This window comes from Oncorhynchus mykiss, chromosome 15 (assembly GCF_013265735.2).
Source record: "Oncorhynchus mykiss isolate Arlee chromosome 15, USDA_OmykA_1.1, whole genome shotgun sequence".
Taxonomy (NCBI): domain Eukaryota; kingdom Metazoa; phylum Chordata; class Actinopteri; order Salmoniformes; family Salmonidae; genus Oncorhynchus; species Oncorhynchus mykiss.
In genome coordinates, this window is record NC_048579.1 from 57,196,453 (window position 1) to 57,221,272 (window position 24,820).

At 44.5% G+C, this 24,820-nt stretch overlaps 1 protein-coding gene across 10 annotated transcripts in view; it reads left to right on the forward strand.

The window, feature by feature from the left end:
• Nucleotides 1-24,820, forward strand: part of sbf1 (SET binding factor 1) — a 76,361-nt gene that overhangs the window by 42,712 nt on the left and 8,829 nt on the right. For 4 of the 10 annotated variants that reach the window (XM_036944739.1, XM_036944742.1, XM_036944745.1 and 1 more), the window contains 28 exons: nucleotides 1,250-1,382; nucleotides 1,572-1,695; nucleotides 2,735-2,848; nucleotides 5,478-5,555; nucleotides 5,813-5,926; nucleotides 6,177-6,305; nucleotides 6,399-6,497; nucleotides 8,785-8,995; nucleotides 9,518-9,630; nucleotides 9,818-9,967; nucleotides 10,254-10,322; nucleotides 10,448-10,606; nucleotides 10,787-11,079; nucleotides 11,345-11,517; nucleotides 11,778-11,851; nucleotides 14,026-14,218; nucleotides 14,314-14,441; nucleotides 14,641-14,816; nucleotides 16,155-16,291; nucleotides 16,505-16,712; nucleotides 17,139-17,335; nucleotides 19,091-19,228; nucleotides 20,620-20,715; nucleotides 21,060-21,134; nucleotides 22,820-22,992; nucleotides 23,124-23,300; nucleotides 23,469-23,570; nucleotides 23,739-23,924. In XM_036944739.1, coding sequence (XP_036800634.1) covers nucleotides 1,250-1,382; nucleotides 1,572-1,695; nucleotides 2,735-2,848; nucleotides 5,478-5,555; nucleotides 5,813-5,926; nucleotides 6,177-6,305; nucleotides 6,399-6,497; nucleotides 8,785-8,995; nucleotides 9,518-9,630; nucleotides 9,818-9,967; nucleotides 10,254-10,322; nucleotides 10,448-10,606; nucleotides 10,787-11,079; nucleotides 11,345-11,517; nucleotides 11,778-11,851; nucleotides 14,026-14,218; nucleotides 14,314-14,441; nucleotides 14,641-14,816; nucleotides 16,155-16,291; nucleotides 16,505-16,712; nucleotides 17,139-17,335; nucleotides 19,091-19,228; nucleotides 20,620-20,715; nucleotides 21,060-21,134; nucleotides 22,820-22,992; nucleotides 23,124-23,300; nucleotides 23,469-23,570; nucleotides 23,739-23,924 — 4,019 coding nt within the window. The remainder of the gene's footprint in view (nucleotides 1-1,249; nucleotides 1,383-1,571; nucleotides 1,696-2,734; nucleotides 2,849-5,477; nucleotides 5,556-5,812; nucleotides 5,927-6,176; nucleotides 6,306-6,398; nucleotides 6,498-8,784; nucleotides 8,996-9,517; nucleotides 9,631-9,817; nucleotides 9,968-10,253; nucleotides 10,323-10,447; nucleotides 10,607-10,786; nucleotides 11,080-11,344; nucleotides 11,518-11,777; nucleotides 11,852-14,025; nucleotides 14,219-14,313; nucleotides 14,442-14,640; nucleotides 14,817-16,154; nucleotides 16,292-16,504; nucleotides 16,713-17,138; nucleotides 17,336-19,090; nucleotides 19,229-20,619; nucleotides 20,716-21,059; nucleotides 21,135-22,819; nucleotides 22,993-23,123; nucleotides 23,301-23,468; nucleotides 23,571-23,738; nucleotides 23,925-24,820) is intronic. The other 6 variants (XM_036944741.1, XM_036944743.1, XM_036944747.1 and 3 more) reach the window with 4 other exon arrangements.

Consider the following 24,820-nt stretch of genomic DNA (forward strand, 5'->3'; position numbering starts at 1 on the left):
ACACCTGTATTTGGGGAGTTTCTTCCGTTCTTCTCTGCAGAGCCTCTCAAGCTCTGTCAGGTTGGATGGGGAGCATTACTGCACATCTATTTTCAGGTCTCTCCTGAGATGTTCGTTCGGGTTCAAGTCCGGCTCTGGCTGGGCCACTCCTGTGTTGTCTTGGCTGTGTGCTTAGGGTCGTTGACCTGTCTTCGCCCCCCCAGTCTGAGAACCTGTTTCAGAGTACTCAGGACTTCATCAAGGATCTCTCTGTACTTTGCGCTGTTCGTCTTTCCCTCAATCCTGACAAGTCTCTCAGTCCCTGCCACTGAAAAACATCCCCACAGCATGATGCTGCCACCATGCTTCACCGTAGGGATGGTGCTAGGTGTGACACTTGGCATTCAGGCCAAAGAGTTTAATCATGGTTTCATAAGACGAGAGAATCTTGTTTTTCATGGTCTGAGCGTCCTTTAGGTGCCTTTTGGCAAACTCCAAGTGGGCTGTCATGTGCCTTTTCCTGAGGAGTGGCTTACGTCTGGCCACTCAATCATAAAGTCCTGATTGGTGGAGTGCTACAGAGATGGTTGTCCTTCTGGAAGATTCTCCCATCTCCACATAGGAACTCTAGAGCTCAGGCAGTGACCAAGGCCCTTCTCCCCCAATTGCTCAGTTTGGCCAGGCTCTAGGAAGAGTCTGTGGTTCCAAACTTCTTCCATTTAAGAATGATGGAGGCCACTGTTTTTGGGGACCTTCAATGCTGCAGACCTTTTTTCGTACCCTTCCCCAGATATGTGCCTCGACACAATCCTGTCTCGGAGCTCTACGAACAATTCCTTCAACCTCATGCCTTGGTTTTTTTGCTCTGACATGCACTGTCAACTGTGGAACCTTATAGGCAGGTGTGTGCCTTTCCAAATCATGTCCAATCAATTGAATTTACCACAGGTGGACTGTAAGTTGTTGAAACATCTCAAGGATGATCAATGGAAACTGTATGCACCTGAGCTCAATTTTGAGTCTCATAGCAAAGGGTCTGAATACTTATGTAAATAAGTATTCGTTTATTCGTTTTTGTTATAAATTTGCAAAATAATTCTAAGAACCTGTGTTTGCTTTGTCATTTTGGGGTATTGGTTGTAGATATGTCTTAATGCCTGCATGTTTGATCATTTTGTTTGAAGATACATTTGATCTTTACAATCCACGCAGTCGGTCTTTCCCTGCAAGTAAAGTGAATACTGTACCTCTGTTATGTTGTTGCTCTCAGGTATAGTGAACGTCCTGTATCTGTTCTGTGCTGCTCTGACGGAACACAAAATCCTGTTCCTGTCCAGCAGCTACCAGAGACTAACAGACGCCTGCAGAGCACTACTGGCCATCATGTTCCCCCTCAAATACAGGTGTGTGTGTGTTTTTCATTGTAAAATAGGTTCATAGATGTCTTTTTAATATTGTGAATTTACAGGGATTTGATTAACAAGATTAACAAGATATTGGTATGTTAGTTTGGGTGATTTCCTCACTTATCATATCATCTCCTAATCTGATTCCTGATAAATCTGATTTCCTCTTGTTTTCCCTCCCGCCAGTTTTACTTACGTCCCCATCCTGCCGGGCAAACTCCTGGAGGTGCTGAGCACGCCCACGCCTTTCATCATCGGGGTCAATTCTTTCTTCCGTTCCGAGACCCAGGAACTGGTGGGTAGCATGACCGTATGTTCCAATCTACAATACTTCTTTTTGATTTATTTTCTAGATCATGTTTATATATTCCGTCAGTGGTATGCATTTGTAAAGCCTATCTGATGCCAGTAAAGACCGTCTTAATTCTGTGTTGCCCCCCCCATACTTTGACAGCCTGTGGTACGATCTTGATTATTGGATATTGTCAGTTCTCTGGCCTTCTTTCCTTATCTATAATTCATCTCACTCAACAACCCAGACCTGCTGTGTTTTAGCCATCTGAAACCTCTTTTAGCTTAAACACCTCTCAGTACTAACACAATGGTCTTTGTAAACCATGCCAAGGTACATTAGCAATATACATGACATGTAACTTAAATATCTTCATTCTATATCCAGTGGAATGTTGGATGACTTTGAACGTTTCCTTTTGTTATTAAGGACAAACTAATGGTTAAGATGAATAATACTAATAATACATTTATTTTGTATATTGCTTTTCATTAGTTATCTCAAAGCTCTGAGGAAAGAATAATATAAAAGGATAGTCAATAAAAACAAGGTACATTTTAGAGTGAAGGCAGGTAAAATAGTAGTAGTGGGCTAGGCACTAAATACATTTCAGATTGGGATTTAGGACTATGAAATTACAGTCATTATAGTGTCATGTTTCTGAGGTCTAGGTTAGGGTGCGTTAAACTACATGTGGTCCCTCGCCATGCTTTGTTATGTAATGACTTTTAACAACGGACTGCCTGTCTGTATAATAGTATACTATACAGTCACATGGCTCTCATTGATCGATTGATGATGGAGTGTTAGGGGGTGAGAGGTTATCGCCTTGGCAACCCAACTGCCTGTTAAAAGGTCAATTTCACTGCTGCAGTAGGTAAAGTTCTGTAATGAACAGCTGACAGAAGCGTTTGTGTGTGTGTCTGTGGCTCTGTCAGTCACTACTTTTCTCAATCAGCACACTTAGCCTCATGTACACTATGCAGTACAGTGATCTCTTACAAGATCAATCAAAGATATCGCACTGACTGAGCCGTCTGTGTGTGTTGTTCTACAGTTGGATGTGATCATCGCTGACCTGGACGGAGGCACGGTGACCATCCCGGAGTGTGTCCACATCTCTCTGCTCCCCGACCCCCTCCTGCAGCAGACCCAGACTGCCCTCTCCATGGTAACCACCGTGACGACAACACTCACACCTCACCGCAACACCCTTCAGACTTCTACACCTTCACGTCATACAGCTACATCAGAGTCACCAATACCAGTACAGCACGTTAACCCAACACAGGGACTCCCACTATGTATTACCCTGAACCATGTACAGCTATAGTGGTTTAAGCACAGCATCACATTGAGATGTTGATTTACTACTTCTGAACCAACTCCTTTTCTAAATAAGATCAAGTTCCTTATTGTAATCGAGCTTCTCACTGCCAGCACAATCTGGAAATTCCTCTTGTTCAGATAAGATCCATGTTATGTAAAACTAATCTGATTTTCTGATTGTGCCTGCCTATCATTGGTGTCTATGGCTGGTTTTATGCTTTTGTTTCTATGTAGAGGAGAGCCATGCCATTGCTTTCCCATCATTAGCTACAACAAACACATGGTGGCAGATTTTATTTTTTGAATGATTCTGGTTGATATTGTAAGCAATCGTGTTTGTGATCACAAAGTAATTTACCACAATCTTCTATTCTAATTGTAAGGTATCGGAACTACCATTACACACCCCTATAAAACAATATCATATTTTACAATATTGAAATTACCCATGAGACACAAATAAAAACAATGCAGTCATGAACTGTTCATGAGGATACGTCTGTTTTTAGTTTCACAATTGGTGTGAGTTGGCATGTGCAGAGCTTACTGTAATACACAGTAGTCCAATAAAGAATTATGAAAGAATGGATATTCCCATCTTCAATGAATGAAATGATACTACAATCTGGAGCCAAAAGAGGGTTTATTTGTTTGCCTGTATGACATTGGCATTGATTCCCACAGCCCAAACTGTTTGTGTTATCAGAGTTGGACCAGAGGGAGAAGATGAATTATAGAATCTGACATGCTGTCCCACATGAGAAATATTTGGGAACATATTATTCCCTTGATAAAAATGTCTTCCTCCCCTCATTTCTTTATCAGGATAAGAGTCAAGTTGTATGTTTTAATATGAAGGAACATTTGATATGGACTTGCGTAGATTGCTCAGAATATTGCCAGACCGGCATTGCTCGGAACTGCTCAAAATGCGTACTTCATTAGCTTTTTGGCACTTTTCTTAACTGTTATAGAAGAGAACCATTTTTGGTAGTTTTTTGACACATGTCCGTGGTAAATTATATTTTAGTACATGTGACAGTATACAGTGGTTGTGCTTTTAACTCTCCAAGGCTGTCTGTCTGAGGCCAATGGGCTTTATCTCAGGCTGGTCTCTATGATCTCTATTGGCTGGAGGGCATGAAACATGAGCCATACTCAATCTGCACGGTTACTAGCCAATCTGTTACGGCTAGACTGAACAGGAGAGGAGGAGGGAGGGACAAATGAGGAGGGAAAGGGGGGGAGAGAGGGAAAGCAAGAAAAGGCAAAAGAGAATGAGACAGGGTTAGGCTGTTACTGTGTCCTCTCGGTCAGAGGTACATTGAAAAGGAGCTGCTCCTCAACCAGTATACTTCCCACTTGTCCTTCATTACCATGTTTAAACATTCCTAGATGTTTGAAAAACAACACAGTGGAAATAGCTAGGTATCAGCCAATACCTGCTCTGGTAAGTAATAGGGACTGTAAAATTGTTCCATCTCAGAACAACCAGTCCTCTGATGGGACCTGACCATTCTACAATACAATATACAGACCTCTCCCACTTCCCTCTGTTCTGTCCTCCTTTCTTTTCTTCCCCCTGTCTCCCTCTGTCCTAACCTGTGTGGGCCATAGAGACTTGTAGTGCTGGCCCGGTGACCCTGCATGGCTGGAATGAGACCAGAGCCCTGTAATGCAGGGACAATTTCACTGGAAGTGCTAGTCCTCTGTGTCCTGAGTCAATAAAACACTATGTGCATGTGACGTGTATGCACACATGCTTCCTTCCATAACCAGTGAAGCACATTGTGTGTGATCGTGGGGTTCATTCCGCCCTGCATTTGTCTGCCTGCACTGTCAGTCTCTGTGCAGCGCTGTCCAAGCCTCAGCCCCCCAGCCGGCTCACATAACAGGCCTAAGTGACCTTCACCCAGACCAGCACAGAGAGGATAATTGTAGTGCGTGAAAAGTGATAGCTTTTGCAACTGGAGGAATAGTTAATTTGTTTAATTATCTGGACAAGTTATGTGGGGGTTGGTGGAGTGCGGTGGGTGAAGGTTGTTGCAGTGATGCTTCTAGAGATAGTTGGGCAGCAACCGTTGGGTGTGGGCTTATCTAGGTACTCTGCTGCTCTCTTCACGATTAGCTGAATTAGATCACCTCACCATCCCCAAACACAAATAGGACTGTGAATAGGAGATTCTGCAGCTAATTTAGTTAATGGGTGTTTGCTGCTTAGTCTGAACCCACATCGGTCTCATTTATGAGAGAGGCTTCCAAGAATTCTCATCTTCTTAAAAGCTTCTGACACCGTATTGTAATTTATGATACCCGATGAAGCGGTGTCCGAATGCCAAAATGTAGCAGCAGCTGCTGTAGGATTTATGTACTGAATAATATTGATGAACTGAACAGATGTAATGAGAAGACTGTTAGATGATATTTCTGTCCATGTTGTTGTAATATGACTCCTGCCATCCTGTTTGTAGGTGTTGGACCCAGAGCTGGAGATGGCTGACCATGCCTTCCCCCCTTCCTCCACACAGCCCTCCACACTCAAGATCCAGGTAATGTTGAGCCCTTCTATCCTCGGTGGAAGGTGTGTGTGGAAAAAGAAGGAATACAATTGCACTCACTACTGTAAGTTGCTCTGGATAAGAGCATCTGCTAAATGGCTCAAATGTAAATTGAGAAAGTCCCTATCCCTTTGTTTGGGGCAATGCTGCAGCAAGGTCTCTGGATTTCTGAGCTTTCTCAGGCTTACTGTCCAGCTGTCCCATACTTACCCCTCAGTATGTTATAATTCCCTGTCTGTGTGTTGCAGGATAAGGAGATCCGGGCTGTGTTTCTGTGGCTGTTCGGCCAGCTGTTCAATGGCTATCGCTGGTGTTTGCACATCATCCGGATCCACCCTGAACCAGTCATCCGCTTCCATAAGGTATACATCACCTTCTATCTCTCTTTATTCCTAAGATGATATATTACATTGTGTTCATACAAGCCTGGAACTAACTATGGTCTTTATGAACACAATGGAATATATCACTTTAATGTCTGCCTGGAGGACAAAAACATTTTCCTCTAAACAGACCTGCAAACTGTTTTGAGTCTAACACTTAGAAAGGAAGAGTGGATCCCAAGAATCTCCGGCTTGACGAGTGTGTGTGTGTGTGTGTGTGTTCCTCCAGGCTGCATTCCTGGGCCAGAGGGCTCTGACTGAGGATGACTTCCTGATGAAGGTTCTGGATGGTATGGCATTCGCTGGGTTCATATCGGAGAGAGGGCCGCCTTACAGACCCACAGACCTGTTCGATGATGTGAGTACTCCCCCCCCCCCCCCCCCAATCAGTGGTACAGATGTGAAGGAAAAAGCATTCTAACTTCCTGTTTGTCTTTTCCTGTGTCTACAGCTGATAGCCAATCAGGTGGAGCGTATTCGCCAGGAGGAGTGCAGCCCGCACAAAGTCATGAACCATATCAAGGAGCTGGCTGAGCAGCTCTTCAAAAACGTATGTTGTGCATAAAAAAATGAAAAACATGTTTATTGATTTTATTTATTGATGTAGGATCTTAATTTGATCACCCTTTTGTTGCTTAGAATTTATGCTGATGAGCTTTGTGATTTGCGTAAAATTCCCTGAAAACTCAGACTTACGTGGTTATTTTAACAGTATTGGCCGATTTCACGGCAGCATGCCCCGATTTAATATTTTTGGTATCACAGATAGTTCAAAAAAAATCATGATGAAAGTATACATTTTAGGCCCTTTTTAGACCTATACTGTACATGCCTCCAATAAGACCCTATGATCCGTGAACTGTGCTTGATACAGACAACATCTTGGTGTCATTATATTCTTATAGTGTGTTTTAAAATATGGGGTATGTCTTGATTCTATATATTTTTTTTAAAGTACATTAATTTATTCAACATTAAAACTACTATTCATATCTCAAAAGTACCCTTTTTGATTTTGTTTATTTTAAGACATTGTTTGGAACTATACTCTTAAAACACAAAGTTTCCAGTGTGGGGTTGTCCATTTTATACATAGCAATTGACATAATGGGTCATTAATCAATCACAGCCTCATGTCGGATTGCACATTCAGCAAATCACCAGCAGAGGCAATTCCCTTTTGAATTCATTTTCCCATTCATTGTGTTGGTGGTGCTCATAAAATGTATCATAACTTGAAAAGTAGCAGAGAGCCCACACTGGAAATGTGATGTACTTGTAGGTAATGTTCCCTCTATGCTCTGCGCGTGCACAGCTCCCCCGGGACTGCCACGCAGAAGAAATATCAGCTCGCACAGAGAAGCACGAGATTGAACTTTCTAGTTTTCCCCTTTAGTTAACACTATCAACAAGTCAGTCCCATACTTTACACAGACTGGTGCGCCATATCCAATCAGAGCTGCAGTATCCCTGAATGCAAATAGATCATTGCCATATATGGATCTGTGCCATTCCCTTTTAACTGGACTGTGTTTACAGCATGAGTGGTAGTGAGTAGATGCACTTGTTTTGCATTTGTCCAGGTGTGTACATTTGTTTGTATTCTTGGCTATTAAGTGAGTTATTAGCCCAGTTATAGCACATTTCTAGTCAGCAATGGTGGAGTGGTTGCTTCCTGCAAGAGCACAAGATGTGTGCAGTTGTAGACCTCTTTGAAAAGCAAGTCAGATAAAGAGCTTTTTTTCTGACTTAAATGGGCAGTGTAGTGTTTTGAGACGGGCTTGAATAAGCTAAGTAGCCAATAGGCAGAGGGTAGCATAATTTGTCTTATTCTGTGTTATAATGGTATGGGAATAATAATAATAATACATTCAAAGGCAACATTTTCAGTCACCTTGTTGTCTGAAGGACAAGTGCATACACAGGTTAATGGCAACCCCTACATATTTTGATTTTTTTTAGTCTCATGGAATGTATGCTTATGTTGAATACCACACATTAGCTGCTACTGTATGCTGAATGATAGAACAGCTATTTCCATGTTAAAATGTTAACAATGCCTCCATTGTTTTTGATGATAGGCCTCTCTGGTAGACCTATATTATGATCAAATAGCCACAGTAGCCTTCATGGCCACTGTTAACTGTATTTTAAACCAAGTACAGCCTCGGTGTTCACAGTAAACTTGCACTAGAAGTTGCACAGAATTTTCACAGCGTTCAAGTTTGCGCTCAGCAGACCTGAAATTTGTTAAGTGCCTACATTTTTGGGAGGTAACATTGCTTGTAGAATATATTGTTTAAAACGATGTCTAAAAATGTTGAATAAATTAATGTGTAAAATTGTATTTCAGAAGGTATCATTACTCCATATTTTCAAGAACACTATAAGGAAGTTTAATGACACTAAGAGGTATGTCTGTATCATGTACTGGGTCTTACATGGGAGGCATTTACAGGTCTAAAAAGGGCCTTGAAATGTTCACTTTCAGGATTTTCTCAAAATGGTTTGTGTTACAATGTACGAAGAGTATCAACCACCCATCCTCCCAATAAAGTTTCTATGAACAATCTGAGATACCTAAAATATTTTCTGGCCATGCTGACATGCAATTGTCCTATTGCACTTTTCATGTAGCCTACTTTTGTCCAGCTAATAGCCTAACCACCGATGGACTAAGTGTTCAACTCCTATTGCTGCGACAATATAGGTCAAATTAAGATCCTCCATCTATGTAATGTAGTAACTAAAATAACAGGAGACCACTTATCTCTTTTCTTTGCCCTTTCTCCCCCTACAACTTTATGGTCGCTCACGTTTTATTCTCCCCCCATCAGGAGAACCCGTACCCTGCCGTGGCCATGCATAAGGTGCAGCGGCCAGCTGAGAGCCCTGGTCACAATGACCCCAAGAACTTGGCTATGTTCCCTCTGCTGGACGACGTTACGGTCCAGCTCTTCATCGACCACGCCGCCGCCAAGCTCCAGACCGCCCCGCCCGTGGTCAAGGCCGAGCTCAAAGGCATGGTGCCCTCCGGACCCCCACTGGGTGAGTGTGCCAAGCTGGTGGGAAAGACTGAGTGGAGGGGGTTGCTGGGGATAGTGTGGGCTGGGGGGTGGAGCAGCATAGGCATGAGATGGTGGGATTAAGTAGTGCAGTGAATGAATGGTTGAAAGACTGATGCAGACATTCCTATTGGGTTGTGGGTCAGAATTTAGCAGAGATGCCAACATGAGATTGTGTCTGATGGATTGGCTTGATGTCTGATTTAAAGAGGCTGATCCAGACACAGACAGGCCTCTAGACAGGCCTCTAGACAGGCCTCTAGACAGGCCACTGTGTTAGTTAGGACAACCTCTGTGTGACCCATCTCTCAGCATGGGTTTAACTGAGCTGGATTCAGTGTAGCTTCAGTGTAGACTCATGAGTGTGTCGGGTCCACCAAACAGGCCACTGTGTTCGGACCACCTCTGTGTGACACATCTATCTCTGTGTTGGTTTAATTGACGTGGATTCAGTGTAGACTGATGAGTGTGATGTAATAACCGCTGAGTCGTGGTGTTCCTCCAGGAGACATTGTGGACAGGCATGGTCATGTGCTGGCTAACAGCGCTCGCAGGCTGGAGGTGGTCAGGAACTGCATTACCTACATATTTGACAACAAGATGCTGGAGGCCAAGAAGGTGAGAGACAAGGACACAATAGCATCTCAGTGCTCGGCCATTTTGGAATGATAAAGGTGTTAACAATTTATAGCTAGTTTAGAGGTTTGACTTACATGATAGTCTAGTGATTAAAAAAAAAATGTAAATTTTTTTCTTCCATCTCCTAATGTTGTCCTGTGTCTGCTGCCCCCCCCCCCCCCCCCAGCTGATGCCAGCGGTACTGCGAGCGCTGAAGGGCCGGGCGGCCAGGGTGTGTCTGACCCAGGAGCTCAACCAGCACGTCCTGCAGAACCGAGCTGTGCTGGACGACCAGCAGTTTGACTACATCGTCCGCATGATGAACTGCACCTTACAGGTACATGCCGAAGCCACAAAAATGTCTCTCTCTTCTACACAAAGTTCTATTGTAGACCGCAGCACACAGTCGGGTTCAGTGCATAGAACGGTTGTATTGAAGGAGTTCTGAAAGCAATGACTTTAACGCCTTGGGACTTTTTCAAAACAGTATCATGCTACCTATTTTTACACTGCAATGGAGGCCTTTATATTTTCATAAGAATAATGGAGCCTAAATTGTTGGTGTGTTTGCATGGCTGACATTGAGAGAGTATGGTGATGTTGACCTCTATTCTCCTACTCAGGACTGCTCCCACATGGATGAACACGGTATTGCTGCCATCCTCCTTCCCCTGGTCACGGCCTTCTGCAGGGTAAGTCACAAAAAACAAACAATCCCTATTCAACACAAAATAAATAAATCATTGTCCTTTATCATAGCTTTAAAGTGGTCTGTTTCTAAAGCTTCTGTGTGGCCTTGTGTGTTTGTGTCTGGCAGAAACTAGGCGCGGGCATCACCCAGTTTGCCTACAGCTGTGTGCAGGAGCACATGGTGTGGACTAACATGCAGTTCTGGGAGGCCATGTTCTACAGTGATGTCCAGAACCACATCAGAGCCCTGTATCTGGAGGCAGACGGGGGGGAGCAGTCCATCGATGTAAGAACGGACCCTACAATTACACAACAAGCAGACCCTTTTTAAGCTAACGCTCCTGTATATTAGTATTAAACACAGCAATAAAAACATAACTGAGGCCTTTTCCTTGATAATGGTACTTAGTCCTTGGAGTACATCCATACATTGACCCCATCTGACCTTTCCCCTTCCACCTCCCAGTCTCGCGGTCAGCAGGAGTCTGGTCCAGCAGCGGGAGGTCAGGAGCTGCTGGGCGCTCTGGAGCTGGCGTCAGAGCAGAGCAGGCTGTGGCCCACACTCAGCAAGGAGCAGCAGAGTGAGCGCGTGCAGAAAGAGGAGAGCACGGTGTTCAGCCAGGCCATCCACTACGCCAACCGCATGTCCTACCTGCTGCTGCCCCTGGACACCAGCAAGAACCGCCTGCTCAACAGGTCCGGGATAGGGGATGTGGAGAGTGTTAGCAACAGCTACGTCACCAACAGGTACACCAACAGGTGGGGGACGCACGTGCACACACACACACACACACACACACACACACAACAACGAGGCACACACACGTGTACACACAGACAGAAAAACATACCCAACAGCTTTCTCACTAACAGACATGTTAAAAACAGCTTATCATACAGTGGGCAGCTTTGTAACATCTTACAGTGGAACCAGCAACAAACGTATGCCTAGGGAAAAGACTTTAACATTGAAGTTCAAGCTCATATTGGTCGTTCCTAAGATGCCTTTGTTGTTTTTGTTTAGCATTGCTGGCAGCATGGCGGAGAGCTACGACACAGAGAGCGGCTTTGAGGACGCTGAGAGCTCTGACGTGGCCAACTCTGTGGTGAGATTTATCAACCGCTTCGTAGACAAAGTGTGTAACGAGAGTGGGGTGACCAACGAGCACCTCAAGGCACTACACACCATGATACCAGGTAGGAATCTGCATTTTGTGTTTTTGGTGCTCATGTTGTGAACTTTCCTTGACAGATCAGGGTTGTATTCATTAGGCACTTAATGGAAGAAAAAGGACTGCCGGGGAGGGATTCCCTGAACTTGTCCAATAAGAAATACTTGTTTTAGTTTTGCTACTGTGTTCCGTAATGAATATGACCCAGGTTTTCTCAAGAGTTCAAATTGTGTATTAGGAGAGAGTTTTAATCAGTTTCTCTCTCCCCCTCCTGTTGTTCCCCAGACATCGTTCAGATGCACATCGAGACGCTGGATGCAGTCCACAGGGAGAGTAAGCGACTGCCACCGATCCAAAAGGTAACCAATTCCTTATTTTACATTACGCTGGACAAAAGCCACGCAGAGCGCAGGCCAGCCCCGCCCAGGCCAGCCCCGCCCAACCCCCTCTCCACCAATCCTTGCAGCTCAGTGTCACAGTGCCACGCCCACGGCAGGTACGTCTGTCCCAGCGACAGCACCATGTGTGACTCACACTAATACGTCTGAGCAGTGCATGCTGGGTTGATGTAGTTCCCCTCCTCCTCTCAGTAGCCGGGGTCTCTTTCAGTTGGATCTAAATGGTAGAAAATGTTTTGAAATGGAGGAGGTACTACCTGACTTTGTCCAATACGAACAAGAATGTGGATTTTTTGTTTCATTACATTTTCTCCAGTTGGTGCCTATGGAACATGAACCCGGTAGATGACAACAGCCTGAGCAGTGCATGCTGAGTAGTTCTCAGTGACCTGGTTGACTACAGCCTGTGTCACTGACTTGTGCCTTCAGACAGAAGGGTGCAGTTTGCTCTGGTTGTTCGGTGGAGTTTTCTGTCAGCAGTTGGAGAGGGATGGTAGCTTAGCACGGCATCATTGGCATGTCTGTTGTGTTAATGGCAACTAAGCAGGGTCCTAGCATATGCATCAACCAAGAGCTCAGGGGTGCCCTGTATCAGATATCAGTCCAATTGGATCTCACCTTTTGAGTTTTCTGTGTTTATCCCATCTTATAATAACTCAGAGAGCACATCACATTTGACCTGATCCCACCTCCCAGAAAGCTCTAGATTCATATCATATGAGTTCCAGTTAAATCCTCTCCCAATGAGCTGGACCCAGGGTATTAGCTGTTGCACAACAGATTATGAAATGGGTTACAAAACCAGTGTCTAAATGAATTTATGAGTTGAGCTGCTCTGTTTGGTGTCGTTGTCCCAGCGTAGGCCTCTCCAGGGTCGCTGGGGAAAGGAAATAATGTCAATGCCCTGAGCCAAATGGTCTATAGGTCTTTAACAGAAACTAGACCTGCCACTCTTCATACTTTGAATACCTCTCTATACATCCAAGAATGCTGTTAGATGATTTTGTGAACAATTTGAGAAAATATACAAATGGTTATAAACATGTTACCTCTTTCTAAGGGAAATTGCCATTATATGATACCAGTCTTAAGAGATTTGAATGGTTTCATATCCAACTTTATAAAAAATAACCACATAAATGTGGCTGTATTTTCCCTTCTGCTTGTTTTACTTGTTGAGCATCAGGGTTGTCTTTGCCAAGATCCCACCAGCCAATTGAGATTTAGGCAAACCGTTTATGTTATGTAACATTAACAAATTGAGTTCCTCCCGGGTGGCGCAGTGGTTAAGGGCGCGGCTGGCGGGTGCACCTGCAGCGCCAGCTGTGCCACCAGAGATCCTGGGTTCGCGACCGGGAGGTCCTTGGGGCAACGCACAATTGGCCTAGCGTCGTCCGGGTTAGGAAGGGCTTGGCCGGTCTCATCCCGCAACAGCGACTCTAGTGGCGGACCAGGCGCAGTGCGCGCTAACCAAGGTGGCCAGGTGCACAGTGTTTCCTCCGACACATTGGTGCGGCTGGCTTCCGGGTTGGATGCGCGCTGTGTTAAGAAGCAGTGTGGCTTGGTTGGTTTGTGTATCGGAGGACGCATGACTTTCAACCTTCGTCTCTCCCGAGCCCGTACGGGAGTTGTAGCGATGAGACAAGATAGTAGCTTCTAAAAACAATTCGATACCACGAAATTGGGGAGAAAAAGGGGTCAAATTCAACAAAAAAATAAATAAAATAACAAATTGCAATCAAATGTTTTGATGTCTCTGTTTTCAAATGTGTGTGATACATTTGTGCTTCAACATGCATCTGGATTGACGTGTGCCATTTGTTGTGAATTTGCTCTAATTTGGTTTGAAGTATAGAACCACCAATGTAAGGATGGCTTTTACATTTGAGTTCTGTTGGACATGGAGCACTAACAGCTCTTCTACTGTCTCTCTCTTTCCCCCTCATCCTTACCTACCATGTCTCGCTACTCAATCTGCTTACTTTTCTCCTTCCATCAATTATCAACTCTTCCCATTTCTTTACCCCACATCTACCTCTTCCTTCTCTTCCTCTTCCCGCCCTCTCTCTTCTTGTCCCCGATCTCTTCCCCCTTTCCTCTTCTTTCCTTCACTCCTCCCTCTCTCCGTGCTGCAGCCCAAGCTTCTGAGGCCCATTCTTCTGGCGGGGGAGGAGCTGGTGATGGATGGCATGCGGGTGCACCTGATCTCAGACGGCCGGGAGGAGGCAACGGGGGCCTTGGGAGGTCCACCCCTCCTCCCTGCCGAGGGGGCCATCTTCCTCACCACCTATCGCCTCATCTTCAAGGGCACGCCTAACGACCCGCTGGGTAGGAGGGTGTTTAAAACACAAACATGCACACACATGTTAGCAGTAATATACACACACACTTTCTCTCTAACCCTGAGTGTTGTTGCTGTGCAGTGGGTGAGCAGGTGGTGACTCGGTCATTCCCCATCGCCTCCCTGACTAAGGAGAAGAGGATCTCTGTCAGTCTGTCCATGGACCAGTTCATACAGGAGGGTCTGCAACTACGCTCCTGCACTTTCCAGGTACACCTCTACCCTCTGTCCTGCCACCCTCGTATCCGTCACCCTACTGCCTAAACACTAGGCTCCTAGGCCTTCTCAACCCTGCTACCCCCCCATTCTCATTCTGCACCGTAACGCTCTCCATTTAAAATTTGACAGAACACTCATTCATTTGTGTTTTTCTGACACTCCTCCTAATATCGCCCTCCTCCTCCTGTAGCTACTGAAGATAGCGTTTGATGAGGAGGTGGCGTCGGACCTGGCCGAGGTGTTCCGGAAGCACATGCACAAGCTCCGCTACCCACAGCACGTCCAGGGAACCTTCGCCTTCACCGTGGGCCAGAGTGGCAAGACGTTGGTCGAACACAAGACCAAGGACAAGAACCAATCAATAAAGTAAGACCAGACCGATATAACACACACTCACGTCAACCACAAGAACCAAAACAACACTAAAAGGAAACAGGAAGAGCATACACACGCCAAACACATTTCAACACACATCAGCGTAGTATAAAACGTCAGTACCGTTCCAGTTTTGTCGTCAGTCAGCAGATTATTAGTAATGAGAGTGTAAATCTGTAAGACGTTTCACACCTCTCACATCCTCCAGGTCAAGTACAGAACATCCAATTAAAAAGTGCTTATTCACTAAAGGATGTGGGTCACAAATGACTCCCCTGCACTGTAATGTGAGCTGAATATCAGGCCTGCCCCAAGCAGCAGCCTCTGGAGATATAGTAGTCCACATTATTGCCCTACATTTCATAGCCGTCCTGACAGTTTAGAATATATCCAAAACGTGGGCGTTTTTATCTGACGGTCTCTGATTTAAAGTCAGAGTTTGGTGTGATGTATTAATTAAACCGGATTCATAGACCTTCTGCTTGCGAGTGTAAGTGCTTCAGTGAGTGTGAACCCTTGTTCTTGTGTAACCACAAATGGTCCATATAGCATGCAGACTGTTTAGTTCTGCTGACTGCACACGGACTTATTCCAGGCAGGGTCAGTACAGAAGAATGCAGCTTCACATCCTACACTCTATTCTGTCTACTGTTACTGCCAGTAGACCCCCAGAGTCCCCTTTTGCTTTATCATCCCACCCCCCTCTCTCTCTCTCTCTCTCCCCCGTCACTCATTTTTTCCCCTTCTCATCTGGGGTATGAAAAGAGCACAAGCTCTCACAGAGAGCTGGCTTCTATCTTGAGTAATGCAGCAGTGGAAACATTGACAGCTTCTCCGTGTTTGTCCCTGGTGTTTCCATCTCCTCCCCGAGTCGTCACGCCACTAAAAGACTCCCTTCATTCACTGATATTAACCTCACGACAATGCGGGCTCAACCCCCCCTGCAGCAGTGAGCATGCTCAACTAGCACTCTTTTAATGCATTCATTAGCTTTAATTCTGCATACAGACTACCGTCGAGTCTGTATTAGGGATGTGCCTTGGATTTAATGGACTGGTTAATTAAACTTCTAAGTACCTAGTCAGTGCATTTGTAACTTTTACTTGACATGAAATGGAAGCAAACAGGCCACAACAGGGAGGTGCACTCTAAACTTGTTTTCATTTTCTGTTGCAAAGTGTTTTGCTATGGTGTGCCCAAATGAATGTGACCCAGGAAGTAGAAGTCATAAAGTTTAGCTTTAACTGAAGTCAACTGTTTTGAACTCTTATACATCTCTCTCTTCCCTCTACTCATCCTCTTCCCTTTTCTCCCTCCACCCTTCCAAAGAACACTTTCCAAAAACTTGGTGAAGAGCGCCAAGAGGACGATCGGTCGACAGTATGTGACCCGGAAGAAGTACTCACCTCCCACCTGGGAGAACAGGAGCAGCCTGCAGTCAGAGCTGGACGAGGATGAGCTCTCCGGTAGGACATGGTGTTGTAGCAAAGTCAAGGTTTAGGGCGGCATTTTGACTTAAGATCCACACACTCCCATTGACATAAATACATGTTTTATGTAAAAGTCTTGAGTTGCTGTTTAACTTTCAGCAATTAAAATGTTGAATGTTCTTTACAGTGTTTGACCTGATGTAGTAGACCAGTGTACACTGTCTCTGACTGTCTGTGTGTCTGCTACAGTCTCAGAGGAGTTGGACCAGGGCTCCCTCACCCTGTCTTCCACCATCCGCTCCTCGGACAGACAGACCATGAGCAACGTGGTGGAGCGCGCCTGTTGCCGTGACTACCAGCGGCTAGGACTGGGCACGCTCAGTAACAGCCTGACGCGCTCCAAGAACGAGCCCTTCCGCATCTCCACCGTCAACCGCATGTACACCGTCTGCAGGAGGTAAGTTCACGGTCCAACCGCAGATAGAACATGTTTTTACGACGGGTTCACCGTCAAATCTCATGTGTGACTCCCAAAATACACGTCCCTTCGATACTCTTCGTTTATAGGGAATCTCAATTGCATGTGGTAGGTTTATGGTCAAACCGTATATGGACCATGTTTCAAGTAACTTCCTGAGTTTAGTCTCCAAGTTTTGGATTTTGGTTGAATGTACACGTTTGATCTTGACATTTATATAGATCAACATTGTCATTTTACTTTGATGCAACTTGATATGCAGAGTGGGCCTATGAACAAACTATATTTAAACACATGACATTATCTTGTGGTCATGACATTCTGAGGTGACATGAACAGAATGTCATCTCGATCCTGACTCCCTCTGCTCTCTCCATCTCTGTGTGTGTGTGTGTGTGTTACCAGTTACCCCGGCCTGTTGATCGTGCCCCAGAGCATCCCAGACTCCACCATCCAGCGCATCTCCCGCTGTTACAGACAGAACCGTTTCCCTGTGGTGTGCTGGAGGAACTCTCGTACCAAGGCTGTGCTGCTGCGCTCTGCAGGCCTCCATGCTAAGGGAGTGGTGGGCTTCTTCAAGTCCCCCAATGCCACCAGCGCCGGTACGACACACACTAAAAATGAGTTAGATGGTGTCTTTAAGGGAATGACTGGGGATGTTGGGCTTTGTTTAGGAATAATAAAACACGCCAAACCACTCCAAAGCCAGCTACAGTTGAAGTCGGAAGTTTACATACATTTAGGTTGGAGTTAATTAAACTTGTTTTTCAATCACTCCACAAATTTCTTGTTAACAAACTATAGTTTTGGCAAGTCTGTTAGGAAATTGACTTTATACATGACACGAGTTTTTGTTTTTATTTTTATTTTTTATTGTTTTTATACAATTGTTTACAGATATTTAACTTATAATTCACTGTATCACAATTCCAGTGGGTCAGAAGTTTACATACATCAAGTTGACTGTGCCTTTTAACAGCTTGGAAAATTCCAGAACATGATTTCATGGCTATTGAAGCTTCTGATGACATCATTTGAGTCAATTGGAGGTGTACCTGTGGATGTATTTCAAGGCCTACCTTCAAACTCAGTGCCTCTTTGCTTGACGACATGGGGAAATCAAAAGAAATCAGCCAAGACCTCAGAAAAATAATTGTAGACCTCCACAAGTCTGGTTCATCCTTGGGAGCAATTTCCAAACGCCTGAAGGTACAACGTTCATCTATACAAACAATAGTACGCAAGTATAAACACCATGGGACCACACAGCCGTCATACCGCTCAGGAAGGAGATGCGTTCTGTCTCCTAGAGATGAACGTACTTTGGTGCGAAAAGTGCAAATCAATCCCAGAACAACAGCAATGGACCTTGTGAAGATGCTGGAGGAAACCGGTATATATCCACAGTAATACGCTATATTGACGTAACCTGAAAGGCCGCTCGGCAAGGAAGAAGCCACTGCTCCAAAACCACCATAAAAAGACAGATTACGGTATGTAACTGCACATGGGGACAAAGATTGTACTTTTTGGAGAAATGTCTTTGGTCTGATGAAACAAAAATAGAACTGTTTGGCCATAATGATCATCATTATGTTTGGAGGAAAAAGGGGGAGGCTTGCAAACCGAAGAACCTCATCCCAACCGTGAAGCACAGGGTTGGCAGTTGTTGGGGTGCTTTGTTGCAGGAGGGACTGGTGCACTTCACAAAATAGATGGCATCATGAGGGAGGAAAATTATGTGGATATATTGAAGCAACATCTCAAGACATCAGTCAGGAAGTTAAAGCTATGTCGCAAATAGATCTTCCAAATGGACAATGACCCCAAGCATACTTCCAAAGTTTTGGCAAAATGGCTTAAGGACCTTGAAGTCAAGGTATTGGAATGGCCATCACAAAGCCCTGACCTCAATCCTATAGAAAATGTGTGGGTAGAACTGAAAAAGCATGTGCCAGCAAGGATGCTTACAAACCTGCAAAGCTGAAATAAATCATTCTCTCTACTATTATTCTGACATTTCACATTCTTAAAATAGTGGTGATCCTAACTGACCTAAGACAGGGAATTTTTACATGGATTAAATGTCAGGAATTGTGAAACTGAGTTTAAATGTATTTGGCTAAGGTGTATGTAAACTTCTGACTTCAACTGTATATCAGTAGCAATTTAATGTGGTAGTATAAGTCTCAACTCATCAGAAACAATGAGCAAATAGACAAACACTTTAGATGCATTGAAATGCACAGCTCATGTCCCTTATAGCTTGAGCAGCATTTTTTAGTCTTTAACATTTTATACCCAGCATGCAAAGCTGCATAAACCAGTGGTGATGGACAGTTGTGACCCTTCCTCAGGCCCCTCCCAGGCCGACTCAACCAGCCTGGAACAGGAGAAGTACATGCAAGCGATCATCAGCTCCATGCCCTCCTACTGTGAGCCCAGTGGCAGGAACACGCTCGGCGGCTTCACCTCCACTCACATGAGCACCTCCGGTAGGACACACACATACACATCAGGGTTTCCGTTAGCCAGTAATAGCCAGCTTTTGTCCACTAAAAAATGTACGAGAAGACGATAAATTGGCACCGGACAGTTGTCCCACAAAAAATAGCATAATCCCATTGCAAAATAATGCTATTTAGCCTATTCGTTGCTGGAAATACCAGTCAATGGAAATGCATTTGACCGGTCATGCTTATCGGTCTATAGGTTAATTTGCATAATTTCATGGAATTAAATTGGCATGTGTTTAATTTCTTTAGTCATACAGATAGAGCTTCTTTTTTTTTGTTGGAATGTGTTAAACAGCGCCAGAGCTTTTATAAGCCCAATCATCGCACACAATTTTAAATTCAATTACGTGTTAACTGTTTTGATAGCCAGCATTAAAGTGCTACTATTTTTATTTCAAGTGCTTAGGCAACTGAAGGCATGATTCTGAAGGTCACACACCACTTTAGAATGTGAGCTGGAAATGGTATTCTGAAAACATATACTTAATTGAGTGAAACTTTAATGTTTAACTTCATATTATGAGGCATGTCTTACCTTGCTTCAATGTAGCTGAGCCAAAATCTGTTCCTGTAAACGTGGAGGCATTTATTTTATAAAGACTTCCCAATGCCAATGAAACAAGTAGCCTCATTTTCTATTGGTTTTCAAATCAACTTTCTTTCATTGTCCAGTAGCCAAAAACACAATCCTAATCATATTAGCAATCCATGCTAGTCGTTGCATCTTTAGATCTCCCATCTTTCTACGTTTCTAATGGATATTTTTATGTTTTCCCGCTAATTGCGTTATGTAACTAACATTAGCGTGTAGCCTATAACTGCCGTGTGCGCATTGCTGCGCTTATAATGTGAATAATCGTTTATCAGCATTTTAAGCTAAACATTCTGATCTGCATGAGCCTCACTGCTTTTAATTTTGATGTACTGGTTGGATGAATTTGGGATCTATCGTCCCACAATTGTCCCAGTCTGTTTGGAATAGGCCATTTCTTTCTCGCACAGAACAACAAGCTGACAAATAGAATAGGTAAAATTTTCTACAATGGCGACCAGTAGATTGACATAGGCTAGTGATTTTCTTGATCCTTATTCGTCTTGTTAGCTCAGGAAAAGTGAATGTGGACTGTTATTCTAACATCAAGTGCACTTCGGATTTTCAGAAGGACACGAGCTGTTGCATCCTCGAGTTGCATGTTCTGTTAAGTGCCTTATCATAATCAAAATTATATAGGTCTGGTACATTTCTCAAATGTTCATTGAATTATGCTGTCGATCAAATGTCCAGCGCCACATTTTCGTAACGGAAACCCTGAAACACATACTCTCTCATAAGCCAGAGTTTGTGACTCTTAGCTTGTGTCTATCTCCAGACTCGTCAGATAAGCTGAGGCAGCCTAAGATCGGAGCTCTGATGAAACAGGTGATGGGAGGCAAGGAGGACGTACCTGGAACCTTCAGCCGAGGAGGTGAGATTGTGTTTTTTTACAGTGTTTGTATGTGGTTGTGTTACTTGCGTCAATTAGTTAATTGAAACCTCCTTTGCAAGGAATGTCTTATTTCTAGGTTTGGTTTGGGATTGTATTGTGGCTTGCCCTACAATTACATGCCAAGGAACAGTCACTGGAACGAATTGACATGCGAGTGTGTTTTAACCCAAAGAGGAATGGTGGTTATGTTACCTGAATAATAACTCATCTCCATAGCTTATCCATATTTGGGCATGTGTGTATGTATAGCTGTGTGAAACCATCTCTCCCTATGGTCTATGGTGTTGGTTAACGGGCATCATCTCTGTGTCATTTGACCTCAGCTCTGGGTCAAAGGGCGAGGGTCATCTCCCTCTCTCAGCCCAGAGTTTCAGGCAAGGCCAGAAACCCCCCTGGAGGTACAGTATGCACCGACCCCTAGCTCCCCAATCTAACCAATCAGGCCTGTTAACAGTGACGTCAGTCAGTCTGTCTGCGTTGGCTGGTGCCCCCGACTGTCGGTCCCTCTTTCCCTGTGATGTCCGTGTGTGTGTCTCTCTCTCTCTCGCTCTCTCAGGACTAACCTTTTGTTGTCCAATCTCTTTGTTGGCGAGATTCTCCTTCTTTCTAGGCATCTGTTTGCATGCTTTTCTAGTGGGCCGTCGACTCTACACACACTGCTGCAGATCGTCCTGTTTGTCCATGTTTCTGTTCTGTGTTTGATTACTACTGTGTGCTGTGAGTGGTCTGATGACTCGTGTTTTTCCAGAGCATCATTTTGGAGCATCATTTTCACATATAGCCTATTTAGTTAAATAGATCAATCTTACTATAGTAGTTCAATTATTTGTATTTTATCAGCATGGCTTTCAGTTAGTCTAGTGGTATAACGTACAGTGACTGTATGTGTCACTGCATAAATGGCTTGTGTGTGTTGATAATGTCAAACTTGGAGGGAGGATTGGAGAATGCACACTGTATGTATGTGAAAACCCCCTCTAAAACCTCTACCTGTATGTGATAACCCCCTCTAAAACCTCTACACGTATGTGTCTGATAACCCCCTCTAAAACCTCTACACGTATGTGTCTGATAACCCCCTCTAAAACCTCTACACGTATGTGTGTGATAACCCCCTCTAAAACCTCTACACGTATGTGTCTGATAACCCCCTCTAAAACCTCTACACGTATGTGTCTGATAACCCCCTCTAAAACCTCTACACGTATGTGTCTGATAACCCCCTCTAAAACCTCTACACGTATGTGTCTGATAACCCCCTCTAAAACCTCTACACGTATGTGTGTGATAACCCCCTCTAAAACCTCTACCTGTATGTGTGTGATAACCCCCTCTAAAACCTCTACCTGTATGTGTGTGTGTGATAACCCCTTCTAAAACCTCTACTTGTATGTGTGTGATAACCCCTTCTAAAACCTCTACCTGTATGTGTGTGGGATGACCCCCTCTAAAACCTCTACCTGTATGTGTGTGTGGGATGACCCCTTCTAAAACCTCTACTTGTATGTGTGTGATAACCCCTTCTAAAACCTCTACCTGTATGTGTGTGGGATGACCCCCTCTAAAACCTCTACCTGTATGTGTGTGATAACCCCTTCTAAAACCTCTACCTGTATGTGTGTGTGGGATGACCCCCTCTAAAACCTCTACCTGTATGTGTGTGATAACCCCTTCTAAAACCTCTACCTGTATGTGTGTGGGATGACCCCCTCTAAAACCTCTACCTGTATGTGTGTGATAACCCCTTCTAAAACCTCTACCTGTATGTGTGTGTGGGATGACCCCCTCTAAAACCTCTACCTGTATGTGTGTGGGATGACCCCCTCTAAAACCTCTACCTGTATGTGTGTGATAACTCCTTCTAAAACCTCTACCTGTATGTGTGTGTGGGATAACCCCTTCTAAAACCTCTACCTGTATGTGTGTGTGGGATGACCCCTTCTAAAACCTCTACCTGTATGTGTGTGATAACCCCTTCTAAAACCTCTACCTGTATGTGTGTGGGATGACCCCCTCTAAAACCTCTACCTGTATGTGTGTGATGACCCCCTCTAAAACCTCTCCCTGTATGTGTGTGCTCCAGGGAAGTGGGGCAGTATCCGGGGTAGTGGGCGTCTGAGTGCCTACAACCCAGAAGTGGGGAACAGGCTGTCCAGTAAGGAGTCTCCCCAGCCCAACGGGGGCCCCAGCGAGGCCCTGTTCCTCAGACAGCAGAGGGCCTACCTCTACATCATCGGAGACAAGACACAGCTCAAGGTAACTGCCAATACACAATACTACACTGGACTGTCTACTGATTTGAATATTGATAAAGACTCAATATCTCGCAAGTCTTTGGAGGTGTTGGTGTCATTGAACCTTGACCCCTGTTTGTCCCATATCATCAGGGTGGTAAGCAGGACTCGTTCCAGCAGTGGGAGGTGGTGCCCATCGAGGTGTGTGACGTGCGTCAGGTGAAGAACAGCTTTAAGAAGCTGATCAAGGCCTGTGTTCCCAGCTCAGCCACCTCTGAACCCAGCATGACCTTCCACCGCTGCCTGGAGGAGTCCGAATGGATGTGCCTGGTAATGCTCTCATTCATAATGTGTGTGTGTTAGCATGTGCAACTGTAAAAGTGTATGTATTGTGCAAGAGGGAGACCTATGAATGCATTTTGTTTTTGTATGTTTATCCTTATAAGTTCCTGTGTGTATGATTTAAGTGGTTTTGTCATGACGTGTGTGTGTGTCCAGCTCCACAGAGTTCTGCAGGTGTCTGTCCTGGTGGTAGAGTTGTTAGACACGGGCTCGTCAGTCATGGTCAGCCTGGAGGATGGCTGGGACGTCACTACTCAGGTACAACACACATACTCCCTAAACGTACTGCTTACACACACCTCACAGCTAATGTAGGTCTCAACCCTGTCTCTGCCTGTGCTAACGGTCTGTCTCCTCACTCCGCTGTTTAGGTAACCTATAAATTACAGTCATCCTGTCTGACCATCGCACCGATTCTGTCTCTAGGTGGTGTCTCTGGTCCAGCTTCTGTCAGACCCATACTACCGGACCTTCGATGGCTTCCGCCTGCTGGTGGAGAAGGAGTGGCTGTCGTTTGGCCACAGGTTCAGTCATCGCGGCGCCCAGACCCTGGCCAGCCAGAGCAGCGGCTTCACTCCTGTATTCCTGCAGTTTCTCGACTGCGTGCACCAGGTATGTACGTGTGAGGGTGGGTTTTATGAGTGCAGGTGTGACAGTAAAGTGTGTGTGTGTGTTTGTCTAACCGTGTCACTGGATGTTTACATGTGAGCTACTTTACCCAGATCATCTGGATTCTGCTATTTATCTGTATAGGCGTGTGTCTGAGTAAACGTGCGTGTGTTTACCTGAGTGTGACAGTGCATTTCTTTCTTTTTTTCCCCGGCCAGTGACGTGGACTTGCATGTATGATGCGTTTCTGGCAGAGGGTTTCAATAGTCCTGTCTGTATTTATGATCCCAGCTTCACACTGGCTTGCTCTATTTAACCCCCTGTTACTGTCAGTAGTGTTATTATTACACATACAGGGACATACATTGTGTACAAACATTAGGAACACCTTCCTAATATTGAGTTGCTCGCCCTTTTGCCCTCAAAACAGCCTCAATTTAACATGTGACACCAATAAGGGATCGTAGCTTTCACCTGGATTCACCTGGTCAGTCATGGACAGAGCAGGTGTTCTTAATATTTTGTACACTCAGTGTATCTGGGCCGTTCCCATAATGAGTGCTTTTTGCATCCCTTTGATGTTTTATGTAGAAATTGTACACAAATATTGAATTTTAAAATCATATTATATTAAATGAAGTGCCCTTGAATATAGACCGAATGGAAAAATGAATACATTTTGTGTCCTCTGACTTGTAGGAAGATTTTTAACCCACTCAATCCCAACAACAACATTGTAAAAACACTAGTTATTTTGTTGCTTTGATAGTCATTTCTGAAGAGGATTAATTATTTAATGTGATTAATTTTAAGGAGAAAGAAGGGGAAAAAAAGCCCCGTTCCTCATTTTAAGGTCAACCCTGTCACGTGAACTCTCGTTTTAATATGGAGAAACTATT